Source organism: Dasypus novemcinctus, chromosome 1 (genome assembly GCF_030445035.2).
Source record: "Dasypus novemcinctus isolate mDasNov1 chromosome 1, mDasNov1.1.hap2, whole genome shotgun sequence".
In the NCBI taxonomy this organism is placed as follows: domain Eukaryota; kingdom Metazoa; phylum Chordata; class Mammalia; order Cingulata; family Dasypodidae; genus Dasypus; species Dasypus novemcinctus.
In genome coordinates, this window is record NC_080673.1 from 87270385 (window position 1) to 87296579 (window position 26195).

The 26195-nt window shown below is 44.0% G+C and overlaps 2 protein-coding genes and 1 pseudogene across 2 annotated transcripts; 2 read left to right on the top strand and 1 right to left on the bottom strand.

Moving 5' to 3' along the window:
• Window positions 1-5529: 5529 nt before the first annotated feature.
• On the top strand, window positions 5530-6226 carry LOC101435630 (succinate dehydrogenase [ubiquinone] cytochrome b small subunit, mitochondrial-like). Its single transcript, XM_004480867.5, is given in 2 exon segments — window positions 5530-5682; window positions 5685-6226. Coding segments are annotated over 2 exon segments (468 nt in total). The 5' UTR covers window positions 5530-5579; the 3' UTR covers window positions 6050-6226.
• Window positions 6227-8107: 1881 nt separating this feature from the next.
• On the bottom strand, window positions 8108-9251 carry LOC101444453 (palmitoyltransferase ZDHHC6-like; annotated as a pseudogene).
• A 10738-nt stretch (window positions 9252-19989) lies between these two features.
• NEUROG2 (neurogenin 2) lies at window positions 19990-25109 on the top strand. The gene has a single exon (XM_058293952.2). It carries the CDS (start codon window positions 23778-23780, stop codon window positions 24612-24614), a length of 837 nt encoding a protein of 278 aa, XP_058149935.1. The 5' UTR covers window positions 19990-23777; the 3' UTR covers window positions 24615-25109.
• The last annotated feature ends 1086 nt before the right edge of the window (window positions 25110-26195 follow it).

Below are 26195 nucleotides of genomic sequence, written 5' to 3' on the forward strand. Positions count from 1 at the left end.
AACCACTAAGTCATCTTGCTTCAGATTTTTGCTTTAAAAAAATAGCTTCATTGAAGTATAATTTATGCAAAATAAATACACCCAATTTAAGAGTTCATTTTGACAAATGTATAGACCCATGTAATTACCACCACAATCAAGATAAAGAACAGTTCAATCCACAAAAGCTCTCTTGTGCCCCTTTGGAATCACCCCAGGTAACCACGAATTAATTCATTCTGTCCACAGGATTGCCTGGGTTAGCACTCCATATAAATCAAATCATATGGTATCTACTCTTTCATGTCTAGCTCCTTTCACTCAGCATATTTTTGTGGGCCATCCATGTTATGGTATACATCTGCAGTTCATTTCTTTTAATGATGAGCAGTATTCTATTGTGTGAGTATATGATAGTTGTTGTTTTAAATCTATTCACCTATTCTTCACCTCTGGGATAATTTCATTTCCTCTACCTTCTCTGTTCCCTTTTTCTGCAGCTCCTACTGGTCAAATGACAGACTCTTGGACCGATTCTCTAACTCTTATCCTTACTGTTGTCTAGATCTTTTACTTTCTCTACTCTGCAGAAGATTCCTTTGAATCTATCTTTTAAAACCTTCATCTAAAGTTGTTATACATTATGACTATCATAATCTTAGTTTCCAAGAGCTCTGATTATCTAATTATCCCTTTTTTGGCATTCTGTTCTTGTTTTATAGGTATGGCTTGTCTTCTTTTTGATAATATTAGAGTTTCTAAATCTTTCTTCTTTACAATATTTGTTTCCTCAAGAGTTCTTTCTTAGTTTGTTTTCATCTCACTCTTTCATGCTAAGAGCTAACATTATTTTCCTGAAATTCTAATGATTCTTGGTTTTACATTCGTATTCAGGAGGAAGATAAAAATCGCAATGGGCACTCTCGTGTGGGGGTGGGAGTGTTGGTGGGGAGGACTACGCTGGCCAATGGCTTCACTTCCATGTGATCAGCTTGGGAGCAGGGTGTTTGATTAGGAACTCCAAGTTCAATAGGAGGCCCTTTCTCAGGGGACACTCAGTTCTCAATTGCCCGCCTAAGGGATTTACATGTGGGAAGGATGAGGCTACAGTTTTCATATTCCAAATGAAGACTTGACTGACAATCTTTTGGGGCTAGTAAATTGCCTTTATTTTCTAAGTATAGGACTGAACAAAAAAGTTTCCTGATTTTAGCGGCTGGCATAGGGCTTGTATCTGAGGACTTCCTGTATCAGTCTCAGCTGTTCTGGTCTCTTCCTAAAGTCAGCTATAAACTATCAGGTTAATGGTTCATCTCTCCCTGGGGCCCCACCCAGCCTCACATGGCAGAATAAAAAATGGCAGAGCTCTTTCTCCCAGAATAGACCCACAAAAATATGGACAATTTCTTTTTCAAAGCTTGACAATACTTTTAATGAAGCTGAGGGCAAACATTCACTTTCACACATTGCTGGTATGAATGTAAGATGGTCTAACCTCAAGACAGAGAATTTTATTTTATCCTTTTTTTTTTTTAAGATACATAGATCACACAAAATATATACATTAAAAAATATGATGTTCCTGTATACCCCATGCCCCACACCCCCCACTCCTCCCACATCAACAACTTCTTTCATTATTGTAGTATATTCATTGCATTTAATGAATACATTTTGGATCACTGCTATACAGCATGGATTTTAGTTTATATTGTGATTTACACTCCCAGTCCATTTAGTGGGTTATGGCAGGGTATACAATGTCCTGCATCTGTCCCTGCAATATCATTCAGGACAATTCCAAGTCCCAAAAATGCCCCCATATCACACCTTTCTTTTCCTTTTCCCTGCCTTCAGCAACTCTGGTGGCCACTGTCTCCACATCAATGATATAATTTCTTCCATTGCTAGAGTCACAATAATTCTATAGTAGAATACCAGTAAGTCCACTCTAATCCATATTTTATTCCTCCATCCTGAGGATCCTGGGATGGTGATGCCCACTCCACCTCTAAATTGAGAGGGGGCTTAGATCCCACATGTGAAGGCCATTCAATGGAGGAAGGAGAGTCCAAATACAGACAATTTCTTTTTAATAAAGATGTGAAGGCAGTTCAGCGGATAGAGTCCTTGGCACTGGACCAATGGAACAACCATATGCAAAACAAAAAACCATGAGCCTTGATCCATATTTTGCACGCACCATATGCAAAAATGGATCATAGCCTGAAATGTAAAACTATGGAACTTCTTGAAGAACCCATAAAAGAAAACCCTGGTATACTTAGATTAAAGATTTCTTAGAAAACATACCAAAATCACTATCTATGAATCAAACCAACTTAATTTTTTTTCTTTTTTTCTTTTAAATGTAACATTAAAAAAATATGAGGTCCCCATATAACCCCCACTCCACCCTACCCATGCCACCCCTCCCACATCAACAAACTCTTCCATCATTGTGGCACATCCATTGTACCCGGAGAATACATTCTGGAGAACCACTGCAGCACATGGACAGTGGTCCACATTGTAGTCCACACTCTCCCCCAGTCCACCCAGTGGGCCACAACAGGACACACAATGCCTAGCATCCATCCCTGCAGCACCACCCAGGACAACTCCAAATCCTGAAAATGCCCCCAAACCATATCTCTTCTTCCCTCTCCCTACCCTCAGCAGCCACCATGACCACCCTCTCCACATCACTACTACAATTTCTTCCCTTACTAATCACAATATTTCCCCAGCAGAACACCAGTAAGTCCACTCTAATCCATACTCTATTCCTCCATCTTATGAACCTGGGATGGCTATGTCCAGTCCCCCTCTACATCAAGAGGGGGCTTAGATTCCACATGGATGATGGATGCAATTCTCCTGCTTGCAGCTGTAGGCACTCTTGGCTCCCTGATATGGTGGTTAACCCTCTTCACCTCCCTGTCATCTGGCCAGGGTAAGTCCAAGAAACCAGAGGGTAGGAGCTGCAAGACTGCTGAGGTTCAGGGCTGGCCGTCTCATGGACAGTTCAGAGATTTAGGTCTCCTGGGTATATAGCAACCCAAACACCAACCACAGGTCCAATAAAAGTAACAGAAGAGGCATCCTTAGAAAGGTTATATCTGAGTCCAACTCCATCATACTCAGGAACACAAATTCCAAAGTAGGACCAACTGACATGGCCCTGAACTCCAGAGCCATCTGCCTTGACCGTAGAACCTGTAAACCAACTTAATTTTAAACTTCTGATCTTCAAAAGAAAATTTTCGTTAAAGATTTATTTTTTATTTATTTCTCTTTTATTTATTTATTTCTCCTTCCCCACCCCCAGTTGTCTGCTCTCTGTTCTTCTGTGCCCGCTTGTATTCTTGTCAGCAGCACCTGGAATCTGTTTCTTTTTGTTGCGTCATCTTGTTGTGTCAGCTCTCCGTGTGTGTGGCACTATTCCTGGACAGGCTGCACTTTCTTTCGTGCTGGGCGGCTCTCCTTACGGGGCACTCTCCTTGTGCGTGGGGCTCCTCTACATGGGGAACACCCCTGAGTGTCAGGGCTCCTTGCCCACATCAGCACTGCACATGGGCCAGCTCCACACGGGTCAAGGAGGCCCAGGGTTTGAACCTTGGACCTCCCATGTGGTAGGTGGATGCCCTATCCATTGGACCAAATCCCCTTCCCCAAAAGAAATTTTTAATGTAACAAAAAGGAACAAAACAAACAAAAACACATATCTGATAAAGGACTAGTTTCCAGATATAAAGAGAACTCTCAAGGCTGAATAATATGAAAGTAACCCAATTTTTAAAATGGATAAAAGATTTTAAGATACTTCACCAGAGAAAAAATAGGAATAACAAATACGTACATGGAAAAATTCTCTATCCAATTAGTCATGAAAGGAATGCAAAACCATAATGACATATCCTTACACATGACTAAAAAAAACTTTTTTTAACTGTTATGCCAAGTGCTGGCAAGGATGTAGAGTAAATGAAACTTTCAGCTTTGCTTATGGGAATGCAAAGTGATTTTGGAATTATGCAAAATAATTTTGGAAAACAGTTTGGCAGTGTATAAGACAGCCAAAAGGGGTGCTGATGCAAAGTACCAGAACTCTATTGGTTTTTATAAAGGGTATTTATTTGGGATAGAAGCTTACAGTCATAGAGTCCAATTCAAGGTACCATAAGAGGTACTTTCTCACCCAGAGTCTGTTGCCATGTGTTGACGCAAGATGATGTGGGACGCCTGCGAGAGTTCAGCCTTCTTTCTTCCTCTTAAGGCTCTGTGGCCGAGCTTCTCAGGGCTGACATAAGGCTCGTCTCTCTCCCCAAGATTCATTTCTTTCTGGGCTTACTTCTCTTCACAAGGTCAGCTGTAGACTGCCAGGCTCATCTCTCTTCCCATGGCCTCTGCCGTGTCTAGTGAGCTCTCTCTCTTCCTCTGTGCTCTTCTCCCAGTGTCTACTTCCGTGTGAGAGTCTGTTTTATCATCTCAAGGGGGCTGGGACTCAAGGCTGAGTCGCACTCTAATGACATGGTTGAATCAAAGCCCTAATTTTAACATAATTTAATCAGACCTATCAGCTGAATTTAGTACAATCACAGGGTATCCTGCCCAGAGAAACAGAACTGTACAAACATAATCACTATCTCTCTTTGGAATTCATAAGTAATATCAAACTACCACAGGCAGTTCTTAAAAAAATTAAACACATACTTTCCATATGACCCAGCAAACCTACTCCTATTCTCAACTGAAATGACAATTTATGTTCATGCAAAAACTTGTTTATAGTAGCTTTATTCATAACTGCCTAAAACTGGAAACAGCCCAAATGTCCTCCAATTGGCACATGGACAAACTCTGAAACATCTGTATGAGGAAATACTACCCAGCAATAAGAGGTAATACTCACAACAACATGGGTAAGTCTCAAATGCGTTACACTAAATGAAAGAAGCCAGACTCAAAAAAGGGCTACAAACTTTATGATTCCATTTATATGACAATTTGGAAAAGGCAAATCTATAGGGACAGAAAACAGATCAGTGGTTGTTTATGTCAGGGACTAGGGATAGGAACTAACTACAAAGGAGGACAAGGAATTAATTTTTGTCATAAAACTGTTCTATATCTTGATGGTTGTGGTGGTTATAGGTCTGTTTTAGTTTGCTAGGCTGCTATTACAAATATCACATAGTGGGCTGCCTTAGACAACAGGAATTTATTGTCTCGTGGTTTCTTTGGATAAAAGGCTTGCTTTCTTCTGGGGTCAGTAGCTTTTTAATGCTGGCTTGCCATAATCCTTGGGGATCCTTGGCTTGCATCTCTGCTTACTGTCACGTGGTGATGTCCTCCTTTCTCTTCTGGGCTACCCTTGACTTCCAACTTCTAGCTCCTCCCTTTTGCTATCTCTTTATAAGATCTCCAATAATCCCAGTTAAAACCTACCCTGCTTCAGTTGGCCACACCTTAACTATAAAATAGCATCTTCAAAGGTTCTGTTTACAAATGGTTTACACCCCGCAAGAATGAATATTAAGAACATGTCTAAATTGGTGTACGTAGGGGTTGGTGGATGACCTTGAGCCCCAAGCAGGATGGCGGTTCTCTGGAGGCTGGGTGTCCTCTGCAGGGCCCAGGGGGGCCGAGCTCTGTTCCTCCAAACCTCCGTGATCAGACCTGCTCATGTCTCAGCATTTCTTCAGACCAGTCTACCCCAGGAGTGCAGCACGTTCACCTGTCCCCCAGCCGCTATGCTAGTTCCAAGGCTGCATCTCTTCACTGGACTGCTGAGAAGGCTGTCAGCATTTTGATCCTGGGCCTGCTTCCAGCTGCTTATTTTACTCCTTGCTCTGTGGTGGACTACTCCCTAGCTGCAGCAATCACTGTCCACAGTAAATGGGGCCTCGAGCAAGTTATTACTGACTATGTCCCTGGGAAGGGATTACAGAAAGCTGCCAAGGCAGGCCTTGTGACACTTGTGGCTTTATCCTTTGCTGGGCTTTGTTATTTCAACTATCACGATGTGGGCATCTGCAAAGCTGTTGCCATGGTGTGGAAGCTCTGACTTTATGTATGATACATATATATGTATATGAGCTTTTGCTTTTTCATTTATAATCTGTTAATGGAAACTCAGCTTTATTACTCTTAGCACATTGTGATCACACTTCTTTTATATTTGTCCTGGGAATGATGGGCAAAGGGAAAGAGAATTCATAAATAAAGACTTTGCAGAAAATTACATTCTGTTTAATTTTTAAAAACTACTCTATATAGTTGATTCCAGCTATGATGATTACATGTCCTAAGGGACTGTTTGTTTTGTTTTGTTTAAATTTTTTCCAAAATAAAATTTTGTCAAAGTATGTCACACATACATAAACAATAAGTATATAATAAATGCTGTGAACTTATAAAACAAACATGCATATCATCATACAGGGCTCCCACACATCTCCCCACCACCACTAGGGAACTTTAAAATTAGGAAATGCTGGATCTCACTAATTTCTAAATCCTAGAAGCTTGGGGAGCTTCTAACATTTAGGGAAGAGCTCCCTCTTGTAGACTATTCAAAAGATCACTAATTCTGAATTGAGATTTATGTTTCAAATGTGTTTATTTTACTTGTCTTTAAATAAAATGTCAAGAAATATAAAGCAATTAAGTAATTGTTATTTTCCCACTGTAGGAATCCCTAATATGAGAATGTATTAAAAAATTTTCTTCTTTAAATAAATAAAAATGTATTCTCTTATAAAAAATAAATAAATAAATAAATAAATAAATAAATAAATAAATAAATAAATAAATAAATTGGTGTACGTAAGTCAATCTACCACAAGGTCTGTGTGCATTTTTCAAGATGCACAGAACTGTATATGAAAATGAGAATTAATTTTAAATAAATTATACTTCTACTAAAACATTAAAACACATACACACACACAAGCAAGTGACCAACACATGATTGTTCTAAGATTCAGCCGTGTTTATTTTCAAGACTGTACCTCTAACTCCCAGTTCCTCCAGGGAAATGTTCCCTTTGTCTCCCTTATAATACGGTACCAAGTGCCATCTGACCTTTCCGATTTTGTCTCAAGGCCTTAAAAGATAGAAAGGTTGTCATTAGTGGTTGTTAAATTAAAGAATTCCATTTCCATCTGCTCACTTAGCTCATCTCCAGTTTACAATTTGCTGGTATTCTGAATGCCTTATCTAGAATTATGAGGGACTACGTAATAAGCTCGCCTGTACTACCTTATATTATAGAAAGTGCCACTTTGACTGTTTTTTTTTTAACAGAACAATCATTGATCTTTTCTGTCTTGACAAAATATACGTTATTAAATGACAGGTAAAATATGAGCTTATATTGAATCTGACAAATTAAGTTCTATAGCGTTCAGAATATTATATAAGAAATATCAACTGGAGGGAATAAAGAATAAAAGCATCATATCTAGATGCTCCTGATAAAGGGAGAACTACATCTATAGGTAAAGTCCTACAGTGTTCAGTTCTTTAAAAAAAATTAAAAACCCTAGAGAATATGCAATTAACTTACTTGGGTGAAGTGTTTTTCCTTTGGGGGGAAGAAAAGGTAGTAAAGAGTGGCAGGAGCTCAAAGGTATGTGCAGAATGGCTTCTCCATTTCAGAATGGTAATACAGGGAAGCAGATGTGGTTCAGGCAGTTGGGCGCCTCCGTCCCACATGGGAGGTCCCAGGTTCGGTTCCCAGTGCCTCCTAAAGAAAACGAGCAAGACAGCGAGCTGATGGAACCAGCTGGTGCGGCAAGCTGATGCAATGAGGAAACAATGAGAGGCATGACAAGCAGGGAGTGGATGTGATTCAAGCAACTGGGTGCCTCCCACCCACATGGTGTTTGGTTCCCAGGGCATTCTAAAAAGAAGATGAGCAAACAACAAGTGAGGAGAATAAAATAAATCTTTTTTAAAAAACAGTAATTTTAAATTATGGCACTAGGGCATCTCTGCATCTCAGGAGAAGAACACCTTAACCAGAGTAGACTCATTGCATAATTCTTTAGCAATATGTGCAATTTTCAAGTAATGGAATATGGACTTAAAGAATAACTTTGCTCTAACAATGGCTATTTTTCTACTTACCCCATGGGGCTTGATCTGTTTGAGCATCACAGGGACACTTTCCAGTTTCTAGGGAACCATCCTCTTATTTTTGAAACACCTTCTATAAAGGAATCATCAACAATTTTATCTCCATACAACCAGTATGAACCTCTAGTGGCTAAAATGAACTCCCCTTACTGTAGTCTTACTCAAGGCTCTTCAGTGCAGGGGCCTGTGAAGATTTGATTCTGTTATTCAAAAGACAGCCAGCACCACTGAAAGCATCTATCACTGTATAGCAAACACTTCTGACTCTCTTATCTGCCTTTTGTTTCAACTGTTCTATCATCACTCTGTACTGGTGACAGTCTTCTCTTACTGGCCATTCCAATCCATCTCTGTCAGGGACCCCTGACCATGTATTAATAAACACCTGCTTAAAGTTTCCCTCTACCCCCTACATCATGGGAAAAACAAAGACTTCGTCTAGTTGATAATACTGAATTCAGTCTTTAGCTTTCTCTTCAATCCATGATTCAATAGAAGTTAAGTTCCTGAAAATTATTTTTATCTGGATAAGAAACAACATCTTAACAGCTCTGGTTGTTCTAAGAGCAAACAAGGTGGCAGCAAATGCAGTCAATCCAATCAGAAGTCCGAAGAGGATCCCGCCAGGCTGCACTCAGGTCAGTCTTTACTGTGTTCCACCCAAAAAAGAGCTGATTATAGAACTATGTGAGCATAGTCACAACAAGAAGTGAAAGCAGCATGAATACACCAGGGTACTAAAAGGAGAAACTGTGAATAAGCACAGTTTTGGTAAATATCTTCATCACAGTTGTCCACTTTCTGCAGTGCTGTGAACATGGTGCCTTGTATGCCTGGCAGACTTTGCAATACTGGAGATACAGCTATCCTGAGAATTTTCCAGTTGCTACCCCAGAGAGACAAAGCCAGGACCCACAAACATGGCATTGAAGTAATTACGAAGAATCACAACCATCCAATTCATGCTTCCTCCAGTTGTATGTAAGGGCCAATACCACAACACAGAGTCAAGCAAGATCATCATAGAACATATTGCTAAAACACCAAGGGCTATGCCAGGACCCCGGGGACACGGTCTCTAGCTGCTGGAGATTTTCAAACTTGATGACTGAACAGAATGTATCCATTTTGGTGAGGAAGAATTCCTTCCTATTTTAAAAGAATGCTAGATTTCCTTTGTGCACACATTTCCATATGTCACAAGTCCATATATCTCCCTTCACTACCATGCCTTCAGGTTGTGGGGTGTTAATGCGGATCATTTTCACTGTTTAGCACTCAAAGCTCTTCATCTTAACCAGGAGAATCCAGTATCTTGGTTTGAAACCCAGTCTGCTGTGTATGGTTCATCCCTTCACCAGTTCCCTTCTGAGACCCTGCAGTTTCCCCACCTTGGAATTTAGGAATCAAGGTAAGGTTGAAGGAGGGGGGGTGGTGGGAAATACAAAGTCCTTCTCTCTGTTATTTCCCATGGGTTTGGGTGTTTGGAGCTTGTGCTCATTTGATTCAGCAGTGAGTGACCAAAAGGCCAAAACAATAATGGCTTAGAAGTAAAAGTTTATTTCTGTCATGCATACAAAAGCTGAAAGTAAGCAATGGAGGACTGGCATGGCATGTCTGCTCCACGATCTCCAGGCCGTGCTCCTCCTCCTCATGACCAAGATGAAGATCAAGGTATCACATCCGGGTTCCAAACAGCAGGGAAGGAGAAGGGCACGCTCCTACCATTAAGACACGATGTTGCATTCACCACTTCTATTTACATCTCATTGGCTAGGATTTGGAGGCACTGACCACTCCTAACTGCAGGGAAAGTGAAAAATGTGGTCATTATTCTAGGTAGCCATGTGCCCAGCTAAAAGCTGGGGGTCCTAATACTATAGAAGAAAGAAAATGGCTAGTAAAGGACCACTGGCAGTCTCTTCCACAGCAGTGTCATTAAAGATGTTTCCTTTCAGTCTTGTTAGGATCTATTAGGAGATGGCATTCCCATCAATTCATGAGGTAGTTCCCTGTCCTGGGTGGAGCTTATGGATCATGGCAGTTGTCTGTGAAGACACAAGGGTTCTCCATGGTCACTGGCTACATGTGATTTTTGTGCCAAGTTTGCATTCGTGCTTCTGATCAGGTTGGCTCCATGCTGTGCTTTATTAACTGCCATATCACACACAAAAATCCTATCAACAAAACAATACAATGAGTTGGCTTAAATGACAAGCATTTATGGGCTCATGATTTCAGAGGCCAAAGATCCAACATCAAGATATGAGCAAAGCTTGGCTTTCTCCCGAAAGTCCATACTGTTCTGGTGCTGGCTGCCAGCAGTCTTTGGGGTTCCTTGGCTTTCTTTCCCAACACATACCATCTTCTTTCTTCTGCTCTTCTAGTTTTCCTTAATTTCAGGCCTCTGGCTCTTTACAAGGTCTCTGGTCATCTGGATTAAGAACCATCCTCATACTACTGGGCCACACCTTAACTGAAAATAAGAGGTCCTGTCTATAATGGGTGCATACTCACAGGAATGCAGATTAATATTAAGATTATTGGTGTAAATAATGAAAGATGCTGTTAATGAGGGAAAGTATGGGAGGGGGAGGGGGCGAGGTATGTGGAATCCCCTGTATTTTTTTTTCTTCCCCTCTCCCTCCCTCACCCTGCTGTTTTTGCTGTCTATGTCCATTCACTGTGTGATCTTCTGTATCTATTTCTCTTTTTGTCTTCTCTTCTCGTCTTTCTCCTCTAGGATTAACCGGGATTCGGTCCTAGGGACCTCTGATGTGGAGAGAGGTTCCCTGTTAATTGCATCACCTCAGTTCCTAGTCTCTGCTGTGATTCACCTTGACTCTGCCCTTTGTCTCTCTTTTGGTTACATCATCATCTTACTGTGCAACTCACTTATGTGGGCACTGGCTCAGCATGTGGGCACTTAAATGGGCACGTGGCTTGCTGTGCGGGCACTCATGTGGGCACTGGCTTGCCAAATGGGCACTGGCTCACCATGCGGGCACTAACATGGGCACTCAGCTCGCCACACAGGCACTCACACAGGCACTTGGCTCACCACGTGGACACTCAGCTCGCCATGCGGGCACTCACACGGGCACTCAGCTCACCACATGGGCACTTGGCTCACCACATGGGCACTGGCTTGCCATGCAGGCACGCTTTCTCTTCTTCTTTTTGACCAGGAGGCCGCAGGGATCGAACCCAGGTCCTCCCATATGGTAAGCGGAGGCCTTATCACTTGAGCCACATCCGCTTCCCCCATATAGTTTTGATGTAACATTTTTGTAATCTAAAGCTTCTTTAAAAAAATAATTAAAAAGATGGAATATGAAATAGCCATAAACTTAATGGTTGGGAGAATATTTAATGATGTGGCAAAATATTCCCCATCTATTATTAAGTGAAAAGCAAATTATGAAATGGTGTGTAGAGTAGGATCCAAACTTTATTTCAAAAACATATATACATAAATTTATGGAAATATGATATAAATGATTTTAAGAAAATGCAAAAAAAAGTTTTGATAAACATAATTCAATCTCATAATTCACTGTAGCTAATGAGAAAAAAACAAAAGCAACTTAATATTTACATTATTCTTCAGCAGCTACTGATAGTCAAATAACACTGTACAAAGATTTCTCAATACTTCTAAAAGGGAAAAGTGGTTGGCATCCAAACTTAAAATTTCACAGTGGCAATTTGTGTCCATTTTGTGTTGTGAGGGACTATGGGTAGTTAAAATAAAACCAAGATCATATAGCACATCAAATTAATATTAGTGTGAATGGAATTGCCTTTATAGTTGCACTTACATTTATTTGTAAATTTGTTGGTTTTCATGGCTAAGTAAGAGATATATCAGAAAGAATTTATGCCAAGATTTATGTTTGTATATCTTTAGATAGCATCATAATAAAAATAGCCAGGGTCAACACTTAAATGGCCAGAGATAATTTTTTCCCTTTCAAAGGGGGCAATATATTACTCAAGGAAAGAACATAGGCTAAGGGATTTTCATGCCTAGGTACACAGTCCAATAGGCCTAGATTCCCATTATGTTCTCTCTGTGTGACCTTGGACCATAGTTTCCTCATTCGTAAAAAGAGTAATGACAACAAAGTCCACATTGGGATTTTATGAAGACTAAGTGAAACAATACCTTAAAACTTCTTACCTGGTACAATGCTGGCTCACTGTAGGTTTTCTTCCTGTCTACAAGAAGTAGCTCCTATTTTCGCAGTTTCATCAGGTATCAGCTGGAAATAAGCCTTGAAGAACGCACTCCAGGAAAACTCTGCCTCCTTTAGCCATTCACTGCAAACTGAAAATACGGGAAAAGACCAAGTGGAGAAAAACCTGCAAAAGAAATTATTCCTTTAGAAAAAAAAAAATTGTTAAAGGCATTCATGTTGACCTGTCACATCCTTGGCACAGCCATGAACTATGCACTAGGCAATGAATATTAATTAATGAAGAGAAGGAGAGGAAAAAGTGGTGGTCCTTATCTCTGTGATTGCGTGTTGACCAAAGTTTTAACTTGACTCTCCACATTGATCAACTTACCTATCCGTTAAGGAAAAAGCACTCTGTATTCTGCAATTACATGTTTATTTCTTTTTAAGTGCTGAATTAGAGAAAACATTTCCAAATGCCAGCAAATTTGGGATTGAGATCACTAATCAGTACCACTACCAACTGATTGGAACCAAGAAATATAATGCTAACTTCTAATGAGGCTGTATAAATAGGGTTTTTATTTATTGTTATTTCAACATTCTGTGTGGCTAATTTTATTTCATCCTTATTTTAAAAGAAAATTAAAACTTTGAGCTTTTGGGGTGAGGGAGAAGCAACACTCTTTAATTAGCTTATTGTGAACATGTATTGTTCCCAAGTATCAGCACAGAAAAAAGTAAGTAATATCTCCATTTCATGAAACATTGGTGGCCAAAGGAAGAATCAGGGAAGAAATCATAACAAACATGTTATTCTTTGGAAACAGAGAGCAATTTATATAAAGAAACACTGTATTTAGCCCTAACACAATTAACTCAAACCTCTGAGAAATATTGTTGGTCTCAAACCCAACATAACTCAAATAATTTTAAGTGCAAGGATAGAAATCCCCAGATGCATGCAAATAATCAGAATGAATTTTTCTTATTGTTGTTAGTGGCATCTTAGATTCTGTCCATCTGGAGAAGAAAAAGAAAAAGGAAGCCATGCTCTATTTAGGCCATTAGCAGGAGTTCAGGTTTGGGTTAATATTGACATAGGATTTTATTTTTTATTTCTTGCTTATTTTGCTTTCTCAGAATTTCTTTGTAAACTTTCACCATAGAAAAACTTTAGAAAACATCTCTTGCTTTTTCTGCACAGCATTACATTGTGAGATTATTCTTTTTCTTCCTTCAAGAGAAAAATGAACCATCAAATCCTCAAAAATAAAACCCTGGAGAAAATAAGAGTTTGTTGAGAAGAATGCCATTATCCTCTTGCAAATCCTTTCCTTTCTCTTATTCTCAGTCCTGCTGTCTCATGCAAGACAATAATACAACATAGTTTCAGTGTGGTGATTGGTGCTATAAAAATGCAAAGTTAAACAGAAACTCACAGTAGTCTCTTTCAGGGTAAAGATGGCTTCAGTCAACAGAGAAAGCCAAAGCCTAAAAGCAAAGCAGGAAAGAAAACTCAGAACCAAACTTTTTCTGGATTCTGATTATTTTTAAAGTAGCAGCTTTAAGTGCCATATTTTAAAGTACAGAATAAAAGAGGATGAAAGTTTTTAATCACTGATGATGAGACAGGTCAAGAAGAAACATATTCAAGTAAGATTAGATACAAAGGATTTCCTGTTGGCAAGTGTTATTAAACAAGAGAATGTATTACTTTGAGACATTGGTAAAAATCTTTCTTTAGAAATCCATTAAAAACTCTGACGTGGACTCATCTATCCAGGAAAATTAGATAGATGTAGTTGGAATATAGAAAATAGCCTCTGGAAGCTTTCTTATCTCCATCTAGCCCCTGGGATTTAACAAAGTTACTGAAGTTAACAGTTTGTTTCTGTCCTATACAACGGTATTTACATAGAGAGTTCAAGATCAAATTTTAAGTGTTTATTTTTAAAATCACAGCATCTCATGTCAACCTAGAATGGTCCAACTCCCAAGGCTTTAATTTTTAAAAAGCATTTTAGTTTGAAATAATTTCAAACTTACAGGAAAGTTGCAAACATAGTACAAAAAATAATACAGACAACTCCAATTTACCTCATACCCAGACACCCAGATTTACCAACTTTTAACATTTTGCCACATTTGTTACAGCATTCTAGCATCTATCATATCTATCTACCTGTCTACCTATTTATCTATGTCTAATCTTCTAAACATTTGGAAATAGTTTGCATACATTTGGGACCTTAATTCTAACTGTGGATGAGTTCTGTGATGTGCCTCACCCCATTTCAGACATCTGAGTTGAAATTTCCTCCCAATCTTTGACAAAGATTACAAAAGACAAAGACACTCTCCTCAATACCAGTGTTTTTAAAATAACAATTTCTGATTATAAATTTCCAAAATTTACTTGGAAGATGTAGAAAAACATAAAGAACAAAAGGTAAATCACCACTAATCAATCACAAAGAGACAAACACAATGAATATTTTTATTTCCTGAGTGTATGCATTTATATTTCCTCCTAGTCATTCTGTCAGATATACATGTTCTACAAATTGGGATAGACTAAATATATGGAGAGATCTTTTTCTTATTATTAAATTATATCATAAGATCTTTTTCTTATTAAATATTCATCAAAAAATAGTATTTTAAAGCCTGCATGACACCTTGTTATTGTGGTGATACTATATTTAGTCAATCTCCATTGTCAATAAATGGGACAGCTTAAATTTGTTCTGATTCACAAGTACTAAAAATTTAAGTTCTTAAATTACCTTTAACCTTTGGGAAAGCACAATGTGTAATGATAAAGGTAAGGACAAGTAAATTTTAGCTTTGGAAAGAAATGAGAACAGAGAACGGAAATAGGAATTTGAGTGTCTGGACCAAGAAAATGAGCCTATGGCAGATGATGCTGTGCACCTCACCGCCCTGTCCCGCAACATTTTACACACATGAAGTCTACCTAAAAGGAATATCAAACACCAAGTTGGAAGAGAACAGAAATGTACCAGGAAAGCGACAAGAAATCTGGAGAATACATCTGGAATGTGATTCTGGGTGTGTGAGGAAAACATTTTATATGTACACACATTTTATTAATATACAGATAAACTGTATACTCGATTTGTGCAGTCCACAAAATCATCTGAGATCCTTTCAGCAGTTCCCCACCCTTCTGCGTCTTGGTGTCACTTCTAGCTGCCGAGTTGCTAAATCCTCACAAAACAAAACAAAACAAAAGTCTTGGGGCCTAGGCTGGATTGTTCTCAAACTTGGCTGCCAACAGAACCCCTGGGGGAGTGTTTTGTATGTTTGTTTATTTCGGCTCCGGGGCGCCCACCACTGACGCTGTCGATTCCGGGGTTAGGAGGCTGCTGGCTACCGGCGATCACACCCGAGTCGCAGGTGAAGGCCCCAGCGGGAGCGAGCGCGAAGCGACGCGGGCGGACGGCCTGGCCGCCCGCCGCCCTGGGGCAACTGCGCCCCACCCCCGCGGCCCGCCAGGGGGCGCCAGCACCTCGCCGCGCGCCCTCGGACAGCCGGGTGCCCCGGGCGCGTCCCGAAGACCCTCAGGTGCGGAGGAAGAGCGCGCGACTCGCGGGCGCCGCGGGCTGTGAGGCGCCCCCTCCGGGAAGATCTAGTTCTGTGCTTTGTTTTAAAAGCGTTCCCGGCCCCGTCCCGCTTGAAGGCGTAAATGAGAGAGGGGCGGGAGGGGTGCGCGGGGTGGGAGGGGAAACGGAGAAAAGAGGCGCTGGGGCGCTGAATACCTTCTTTAAATTACTGCTGACACCTCGGTTCCAGGCCCCTAAAATCTCAATCAACAATCCATTAGAACTCAACGGGAGTAAAACTAAATCCTCGTTTAAGTGTATTTATCCGATCTCCTTTCTCTCTTTCAAATGCTAAATCCATTTCAGCATATGCCCCCTTCTTTCTCTCGCCTTTCTCTCAAGACTGGCAGCCCGTACCACTCTTGTAAATATGAAAGATGCTAATCATATGACATATCACGTCTCCGTCGGAGCCGGAATAAAGCCTTCAGATTTGGGATCATTGCCTCCAGACAACAGCTTCATCAGCCGGAAAGTTGTTTTTTTTTCTCCTTTCCTTCAACTCTCAATCCCTTCTTTGTCTGGAGGAAAATGCAGCCGACTCGAGCCACCCAGGCCATATGGTTCACTCTGTATTTTCTTCGTTGAATTCTGAATTGTTTCTGTGACTTGCGAAGGTTTTTTGGAAGTGCGTATAAAGACGTAGGAGCGCTACTGGTGCAGCGAGCGCGGCCCGCGCGGCCGCCCCCTCCCGGCCTGGAGCCCGGCGGGCGCCGCTCCTCGGCGCAGTCTAATTTCAGCAACTGAATTATCACAATATTGTGACTGAAGACGCAACAGGCACAGTCGTCGGGATCGCTCCGGGTGCGTATTCCGCAGTAGGCGCACGAGAAATACTTGGGGAATGAAAGAACGAATAAATCAGCTACAAGGGTCGACCCGGATAATTTTGAGCTCTAAAAGTATCCCTTTGGGTCCCTGAAAATAATACGTAGCCTCGCCCTCTCCCGACACTCTCTCCGTTTGTCTACACAACCATTTAAGGTGTTCTGACATAAAGAACTTCTTTTGTCTACTTTGACTGAATGTAAGCTGTATGGGGGTAGGGGTCGCGTCTGTTTTGTGCATCGCGGAGTTCCCAGGGGCTGGTGCCGGGCTTGGCGCACACTGAGCGCTCGTTAGACGTCCTGGGAATGTGGTAAGGAAGGATGACTGACCGACTGAGTAAAGTACTGAACTAATATCCCATTTCCAAAAGGCACAGATGAGCCACCTTCTCTGCTAATGATTCCAACTTATTTACCCCAACCTCGCCCTTTTTATTTATATCAGCAGCAGCAGCAGCAACAACATATATTTATTTCCCTAAAAGAATCCAGCGTTTTGTTTTGCTTCCTCGGGGGGAGAGGCGAGGGAAAATCAGCTTTCAAGGTCTTTATCCATTGCTCTTGAATAAGTTTTGTGTTTTCCAGGTTTGGGACTGTCCGAACGAGGGAGCAGGCTGCCAAATTTCCTTTCTCTCTGTCTAACTCCTTACACAAACCCAAAGGGCCCTTTCACCAAATCATTAAATTCTACAGAGGTGGTCAAGCTCGCACTGCTTTTCATGAAACGGAGAAAGAAAAGGGTCCTTGAAGTTTAGAAGATGCCCAAGGAAAACTCCTTGAATGACATCAAAAGAATGAGTTTCCATAGCTGTTGAAGCACGAGGGCCGTGTATCCGCACAAAGGGGGACCCGGGCGCCGGGACGGGCCCACCACTCTGTCCCAAGACAATTGGGTCACTGAAATAGGGAATTAATTACCATTGGAGAGTGGGCAGCCCATTCACCACTGGCTGAGTTTTATTAAACGCCAATATAAATAACAAAACAACTCTTGTGGCTGCACTATTCCTACACGCCAAAGGAAGGATTATGCTGGGGATTAACATCTTAAAGTCTATGAGACTTTCTGACTCAAGGCTCGGAGCTGGTAATCGTGTTTGTCTCCTGGTTCAGCGATTAGTGCTCTCTTTCTTGCACTTTCCCCTGGATAGCCAATGTCCCTTTTTGCAGGCACGAGGGGGGGGGGGAGGTTGTCTCTCCCTAGTGGGCCCCTAGGTCCCCAATCACGCGCCGGCTGTTCTTTCCCCCTTACCTGTGCAAATCAATCCGAAAGCTGACGGGGATTGGCAAAATCTCTTACGGTAAATTCTTCCCCGCGTGGGAAAGAAGAGGGGCCCTTGGCTAGCGGATCTCATTAGGGATGACGGGAAACCTGGTGGGCTCTGCCTTCACCAGAGCGGGTGAGGAGAAGGCAGAGTGTGCGAAAGAAGGAACCGAGCCTCCCATCACCTGCCGTGCAGATTCCGGCTTGTGCATCAAGTTTGAATCCTTCCTGGTTGGAGTGGGCCACCAGAGCAACCTGTGCGGACTTGGGGCAAGGGTTTCGGGAATGGGGCTCAGGGCTTCTCCTCCTGCGATTTTCTACGACGCTAAAACTGTACGGAAGGGGAGGGGTTGGGGCAGTGAAGTGGCAGCGCAGCGACTTAGCCCGGACCTCTCCACAACTAGGGTGATGCCGAGTCCTTCCTGGACAATATCCAAGGGAAGAACTAGGGTGAGATTAAGCCTTCTGTCCGGGAGCCGTGGCTGGAGACCAGTACCAAGGCCGAGTGCGAGTCTGCATTATTTCCCTTGGCTTCCTTGGCTCCCGGGAAGGGCACTGCCAGAAAATCTGAACTCCGTTCGCTCCCAGAACTCACCACCACCAATAACGAACCCTGGCCTGGCCGGGCAGGGGTCTTCTGCAAAGAAGGCTAATGGTTACCACCCTGGTCTCCCCTGCTCTGGAAACGGCGTTTCCAGCTCCTAGAGAACAGTAGATGGCGGAGGTGAAAGATGTCCAGCATTGGCTGAATTCTTCACCATCTTTCTGCCTGTTTGAGAGTTCAGCCCGGGTGTGCGATTTAGGCTACAAAATCCTCTTTGGCAGGCACGTGATCCTGTTCTTTTACTAGGGTCAGTCGCACCCTTTCCTAGTGGGCAGGGTGGTTTACTGTGACTTGGGGGCCAGGCTCGCTGGGCGGCCAAGTCTTTGCTCTTTTATTCTCTTGGAAGAGCGCGCCCCTTTGCGCAAACCTGCGCCCCCCACCCTCCCCGCATATTCACCTGCAACTGCAAGCGTCTGGCGTGGGGACCATTTGTCCGCTGTCGCCACTTGTGAGGTCGAAGTGTGGATGGGATGTAGCCCATGGCCTCTCGGCAACACCTACTCTAAACTTTAGGGCTTTTGGGTCGTCTCAAAGTTCAAGCTTCTTAGAAGCAACAAAGACTTTCTAAAGATCTCCACCCCATCACCCCTCCCCTACTTCATTTTTCCCTGGCTACAAGCACTGGGGGGGGGGGGGGGGGGGGCGGTGCGGCTTTCTTTCTAAGGCTGGGGATGAGTTTAAATCACTGTGCTCCCATTTCTTGATAACTGCCTGCTTTGAGCTTTTGTTCTCTTAAAGTAGGATTGCACACTGAAAGAAGGGCTGAAGATGAACAGTTTGACCCTTTAGGACAGTTCAGGCAATGGACAGGAGAGGCCCGGGTCACCATCCTCGCTGAAGCTATTCAGGCATTCCCCTCCCCCTTCGCATAACATTTCAGCCTCGTTTCATCTGGACAATCTTTTAGACCACACAAGTACCTCTTGAATTTACTTAAGTTAAAAGAGTGCTAGATGAGTCCAGCTAAGGATATTGGGCCTTGGCCACGTCTTTGCAAATCTGAGTACAAATTGAAATTGCTTTCTTTCAGCAAAACTGAGCAAAATGCTGAACAAACAGATTTCTGCGATCCAGGCAACTGAGTGTGAGAGCTTGGTCTCTGGATTGTACTTGCGTGATTAGATCCTCCTACAACTCCCTTGGGTGTGTTCCCTTTTTTCTTTCTTGTTTTAAATAATCTTTTCATAGTGAGAAATATTTCCAGAAGTGTTCTATTTCCAAGTGTGAAGAGCGACACTATGCTTGAAAGCTACAGTACAAACACACAGTAAGAATTCTGAGAATTCAAGATGTGCACCTGTACTTGACACAGTGATCTAATGTATATCACTTCATACACCCAAAGAGGCCCTTATTTTTTTTTAAATTTTTAATAAACCCATGATTCCTTTATACGTAAATGGATTAGAGATTGATTTATGTCAATGTTTGAATATGTACACAACCTTAAGTTTCTTGACAGTGTTAGAAATCTTTTATCCATTTGAAGGCAATTTCTAGAAGAGGCAGTTTAGCCTGATACCATCTTACCATTACTACACTTCTGCAAAGGATACACTTAAAGCATTATTAAGTTATCATTATAACTTATCAGTCACTGACTATATAGAAGGTTTGGGTTTTGCCAAAGGAACACATGTACCCTTTCATTGCACCATAAAAACATAAAATCTTGGAAGAACATAAAAAACTGGGGAGTCAGACACCCAAATACTGTTAACAATCAACTAAAGAAACCCATTGTGTGTTTAACTGGCACTAAACATTAGACCCAGCTTGATCTTGCTGTTTATTTAGGGTTAGACAAAAGCTTGCTAAATTTTTCTCTAAGCTTCTACTCAACTGGATGTGGATTCTACTCTTTCCCAAATGTATGTTATCATTAAACCAACCTAAAACTTCTTAGCTAAGCCAAACCTTTAAAACGTCTGTCCAAAGAGGTATGTATGTTCCTATTGATACTAAAATAAACATCCCTTTGCTTTCTATTACATTAATCTACTGGCTTGTCTTTCTTTTCAGGCAACTCCTGTAGAAAGAGTAGATATCTAAACACTGACACACCATGGCTTTACTCATCTTTCTCGTATTGGTTTTTAGCAGTCTTGGATCATTTCCTCAAAACCTAGCTTTCTCATCCTTTACTTCATTTGAATTAAACAAATGAACAACAATCTTGCATCCACTCCCACATACTCCTTTGATCCTTGTCTATTATCTAAGACCACACACTTGGTGGTCTTTCTTTGGGGGAAATATACAAGTGTGTTTGTGTGGTATCAGTGGCCATTGCCTGTAAAATAATTCTTGTGTATACATGCACCCAAGGTAAGCATTTCTGGCTTACCTTAGTTACATGCTCACTACTGACCTATCTTCTGTTTTTGTAACTCCTTTATGAAGTTCTGATTCTGCAAGTTTGTTATACAGAGAAATATCCAAAGAAGGGTGAAAGAGGCAGATGCTGCATGCTGGAGAGACAGACCCTCTCTTTCTTCTTTATCATTTCTGCACTTCTCACAAATTCTGAAGGGACTGAGGAGGTAACTGAGGAAATATGCTGTCAAATTTAGGGAATTTTTTAAAAAGTGTGGTTCCCTTTAAACAAATATCAAGGAACCAAGTGAAACTCATGTCAGTTTTCCAATCATTTAAAGACGGAATGACGTCTGGAGGTAGGAAAGCTGCAGTGACAGTCTAGCAGGATCCTAACTTTATTTTCTTTACTTTGTATCTTCCAATCCTGCTCTTCTTCTCCATGCAGAAAACATTAAAGAGATTAAAACCATGCTCAAACACCAACGACCACTTTCATCATCCCCTTCTTTGAAATACAACTTATTTCCAAATCTTACTAAGTGAAACAGAGTGTCTCAGAAAGTATTCTCATTATCCTGCCACTCTTCAACTCATAACACCCCAACTGCATCTTGCTTAAAGCTACTCTGCAAAAGGGATTCAACAGACGCCTCTCCAGTCTACTGGGGTCCAGATGCATCCTCGCCACTCATCTACCCTCTAGCTCAGTCCAGTGCACACTCTTCCGGGGCTCTGGTTCTGTCTCTAAGGAAATTAGCGTGAGGGGTGTGGATGCGGGAGGCGGGGTGTCTGGGGGAATGACAAGCAATTCCGAAAAAAATTTCCTCCTAAGTCCGAGGGCCCATAAGTTCTTTTTCCCCACTGAAAAGCCAGGGAAATCCAGAGGAAGAGCTCGGTGTCCCTACAATACCCTCCAGCGCGGAGCAGAGGTCACGGAAATGTCAGAGCAATCCGTTCGCACTCAGGAGCCACGGCTCTGCCGCTCCTCAAGCTATCCACGCAAGAAGTCTCCTTACTCCTCACCCAGTCATAACCTAGGGGCAATCCGGAGGGGAGGGCGGAAATCGTCAGTGCTTCGAATCTCTGTCCTACGTAAAACGAGGAGGTCCCTTCCAGCTTTATCTAACATGTGTGTGTGTTTATTCTTACATCCTTTGAAAACCCATCAACTGCTCCCCCACACCATTTCCCCTCCAGGAGACGCTTCTGTGACCCACCACCCCATGTCCTCTCCCTTTACCCCTCCCGCATCAGTCTCTGGAACCCAAGCATGCTCGCCCACAATGGGCACACAGCTCGCCACCCACACCCCTTTCCACCCCTAACCGAAAGAATGCCTTTTAAAATCGTTAACTATTTGATACAGCTTCTAAGAGTCTTTGCCAAGAGACCGGCCCGCAGCAACACAGGGCTGACTGCCTTCCCCAGGATTCTGACCCCCATTAACTAATTCGTCTGCTTTCGTCGCCCGAGAGCGAGCAGGCCGTGCAGAGCCGGGTGCGGTGCGCGCGCGCGCGCGCGCCGGGACGGAGGGGGGAGAGCCGTGGTGTCAGCAAGGACCCGGGCGGGGGCGACAGGCCGGCGACCCCCTCCCTCCCCCAGCCAACGGTCCCCAGTGCCCCGGCCCCTAATGAGCCGCTGAAAGGGAGCGAGCTCCAGTGCGCGTGGCTCGCTGGCCTCCCGGAGTCCGGGGCGCCCTGATTGGCCAGCTGCGCCTCGCGACCTCCATTCATTAATAAATTAGCGGCACGCTCCAGCCGAGCGCAAGCCACCAATCACAATGGGCAGCGGCGGCGACAACGCCGCAGCGTGAGCCGCCGCGGCCGCAGCTTCGGCCAAAGCCGCAGCCTCTAACTCCAACAGGAGCTTTAAAACCATTTTATGCTGATTAGAGAATGGGGGGGAGACGAGAGCGGAGGGCGGGGGGAGGAGGAGGATGGATGGCAGGGCCAGGGGAGGGGAGAGGGGGGTGAAGAAAGAGAAAGAAATGAATGATGATAATTCAATGAAAAGAATAGGCCAGGGGAGGGAAAAGCGGGGGAGAAGGGCGGCCGGAACAGGGGGGAGGAGGAGGCGGCGGCCGAGGGGGTGTGAGGTGGGAGCCCTGGGGGCAGATATGATTGTTTTCTTGGTGGTATATAAGGGGTTTTAAGGGGAGTCGTGTGCCAGACACGCAGCCACTGAACCACAAGCAGCTTCGCTTTAACTGGAGTGCCTGGGAGTCGCGTGCCAGAGCCGCACGGCCGGGGACTGACTGACAGACACGCACCACCACCACAACACACGAGACCCGGGCGGGCCGCCGCCGCCGGGGCTCTTGGCAAACGCCCTCGTCGGAGAAGTCCCCCGCCGCGCCGCGCCGCGCCGCGCCGCGGGAACGCCGGGCCCTGGGCTTCCAAGCCGGGAGGGAGACGCGGTGCTGCGCCCCCGGCTGCGCCGACGTTCCCGGCACACGCCAAAGTAAGCGCCGCAGAAGCACCTTTAGAGCGAACTGAGTAAGTATGCGCACCACTGCTTCCAACTTTGAGGTTTCCCGCACTCGGCCCAAACCCGCCCGCAGGCGCTCTGCCCCAAGCACTCTTTGTCTGGCGGCTGGCAGAGTGCAGGACCTGGCTGGCTGGCTGCGGGGTCCTAAAGAGGAGCGCTCAGGAGCTTTGAGAGACGGGAGGGGTTTCTTCCCCAACTGAACACCTTCCTCCACGGCGCCGTTCAGAGCTAGTCCTCTCCAGTGCGGGCAGGAGCACGCCCTGGTGACACCGAGAACTTGCCTCTGCTTCTATATTTACCCCTCGTTTGCTTCTTTCTCCCTCCCTGCTTGTCTTCGGTAGGATGTTCGTCAAATCCGAGACCTTGGAGTTGAAGGAAGAAGAGGACGTGCTGGTGCTGCTCGGCTCAGCCTCCCCCGCCTCAGCGGCGCTGACCCCTCTGTCGTCCAGTACCGAGGAGGAGGAGGAGGAGGGGGAGGAGGAGGAGGAGGAGCTGGGTGCGCCCGGCGAGCCGCAGCGGCGGCGCGGGGCCGAGGCCAGGTCCGGGGAGCGGGAAGGCTCAGCGGCCGGCGCCGGTAGCTGCAGGCCCGCGCGGCTGCTCGACCTGGCGCACGAGTGCAAGCGGCGCCCCTCTCGCGCCCGGGCCGTCTCCCGCGGTGCCAAGACGGCCGAGACTGTGCAGCGCATCAAGAAGACCCGCAGGCTGAAGGCCAACAACCGCGAGCGTAACCGCATGCACAATCTCAACGCGGCCCTGGACGCTCTGCGGGAGGTGCTCCCCACCTTCCCCGAAGACGCCAAGCTCACCAAGATAGAGACGCTGCGCTTCGCCCACAACTACATCTGGGCGCTTACGGAGACCCTGCGCCTGGCCGACCACTGCGGGGGCGGCGGCGCGGGCCTGCCGGGGGCGCTGTTCTCCGAGGCAGTGTTGCTGAGCCCTGGAGGCGCTAGCGCCGCCCTGAGCAGCTGCGGGGACAGCCCATCGCCCGCCTCCACTTGGAGTTGCACCAACAGCCCCGCACCGTCCTCCTCCGCGTCCTCCAATTCCACTTCGCCCTACAGCTGCACTTTATCTCCTGCCAGCCCGGCGGGTTCAGACATGGACTACTGGCAGCCTCCGCCTCGCGATAAGCACCGCTACGCACCTCACCTTCCCGTAGCCAGGGAGTGCATCTAGAGACGCCATCTCTGCTACCCACGCCAGGCCCTAGTGGGTTCCCTCTCCTGTCCCCAACCGAGCCCTCCTCCCACCCCTCCCTTGTCCCCTGCCCATGACCTGGTCACCACTTCAATCCACAGAGCAGACGTAGCCATTCTGATTCCTCGGTTTTGTTGCATCCCTTGGCTATGGGTTTTCTTAATTCGACGGGCTCTGATTGAATGAAGGTGTGATGGAGCTTATTATCAAAGAGGATGATGGAGTTTGGGGTGCGCTTCTTGAGGCTAAAGGGACGCCAGGAAGAGATGCGAATGGCGTAGCGAAGGGGGTTGCAGAGCGGAGTGACGCTTCTTCCCTCTTCAACGCCGGAGGACTCCGTGCAGCTCGTGTGAATCTCCCAGGGGGAATGCAACTGGTTCCTGTGATCTCATCACCTTACTTCTACATAGAGATGTTAATGTCGAGTAGAAAGAAATGTATCTTAGCATCTGAATGATTTTACCGGTAATAATATTATCCACAGATTTGCAATGGCTGGCATCTGCTTTATTCCCATTGCTGTCTGCAGGCTGTGGGAATTTCACCTGTCAAACCAAACTTTCTCTCTCTGATGTGCACTTTGTTCGGTTTCCCAGATTCGTCACAATGCCCATTGTCCCGTCCTTCTCTTTCATTTTTTCTTCCCCCTTTTGCCATCTGTCTCTTATGATTTATAAGGGGGGGAAAGTTGTTTTGTTAGAGGTCCAGGTTAGAAGTCATTGTATAATTTGTAGGCTTTGTAATGATTGAATGCAAGCGTGGAAATTTAGGCTGAACTCTCTATCAAAAGGAAAAATATGGAGGAAAAGGGAAAAATAAGGAGGGAGGATTGCTTCATGAATTATTCATCTCGACCTTTTAGGGAGAAGGAACTCCCCCGTTCTTTCAAGAGATTAAAAATAAATCAACAGACTGAAAACCTAAGCAGACACGGAGCATTATCAGGATCAGCCACACACGTGTTCCCTTCTATTTATTATAAAGAAAAAGTTCATGGGAAAAGTATGTATTTTTTTGTATATTCTACAGAGTTTATTCTAGTATGTATTTACATCTAGAAAATTGTTCTTGTGATTAAACTATAAACAAAGATCTAATTTTCATAATTTTTGTGTGTGGTAAAACTTTTTCCCATTCCTGTGGTTTTTAGAAGCAGAATGAGTTATGTCTCTCTGAAATTCTCCCAATGTCAGACTAAGGGGAACATTTGTAGTAATCAACAATTTCTGTGCACAGTATTTCACTGATACAAGTTCCAAAAAATTTTTTTTACAAGAAGCTAAATCAGAGTTGAGACACTAACACTGAAATAAGAGTAATTTTAGATAAAACACACTTTGTTTTCTAAGAAATCAATTGCTGAACAAACAAGGTGAGCAAAACAAAAGCAAACAATATGACCACTAAGCCTTCGTAAGCTCCAAAGTTTAGAAAACATAGATTTAAAGAAATAATGAAGTTGACATTTTTAGGTGGAGTGTGTAGAAACTTGATCCTTACACTTAACCTCTTTGGGCTTCAGTTTCTTCAGTTGTAAACTGAAGGGCTTAGACAGTGATA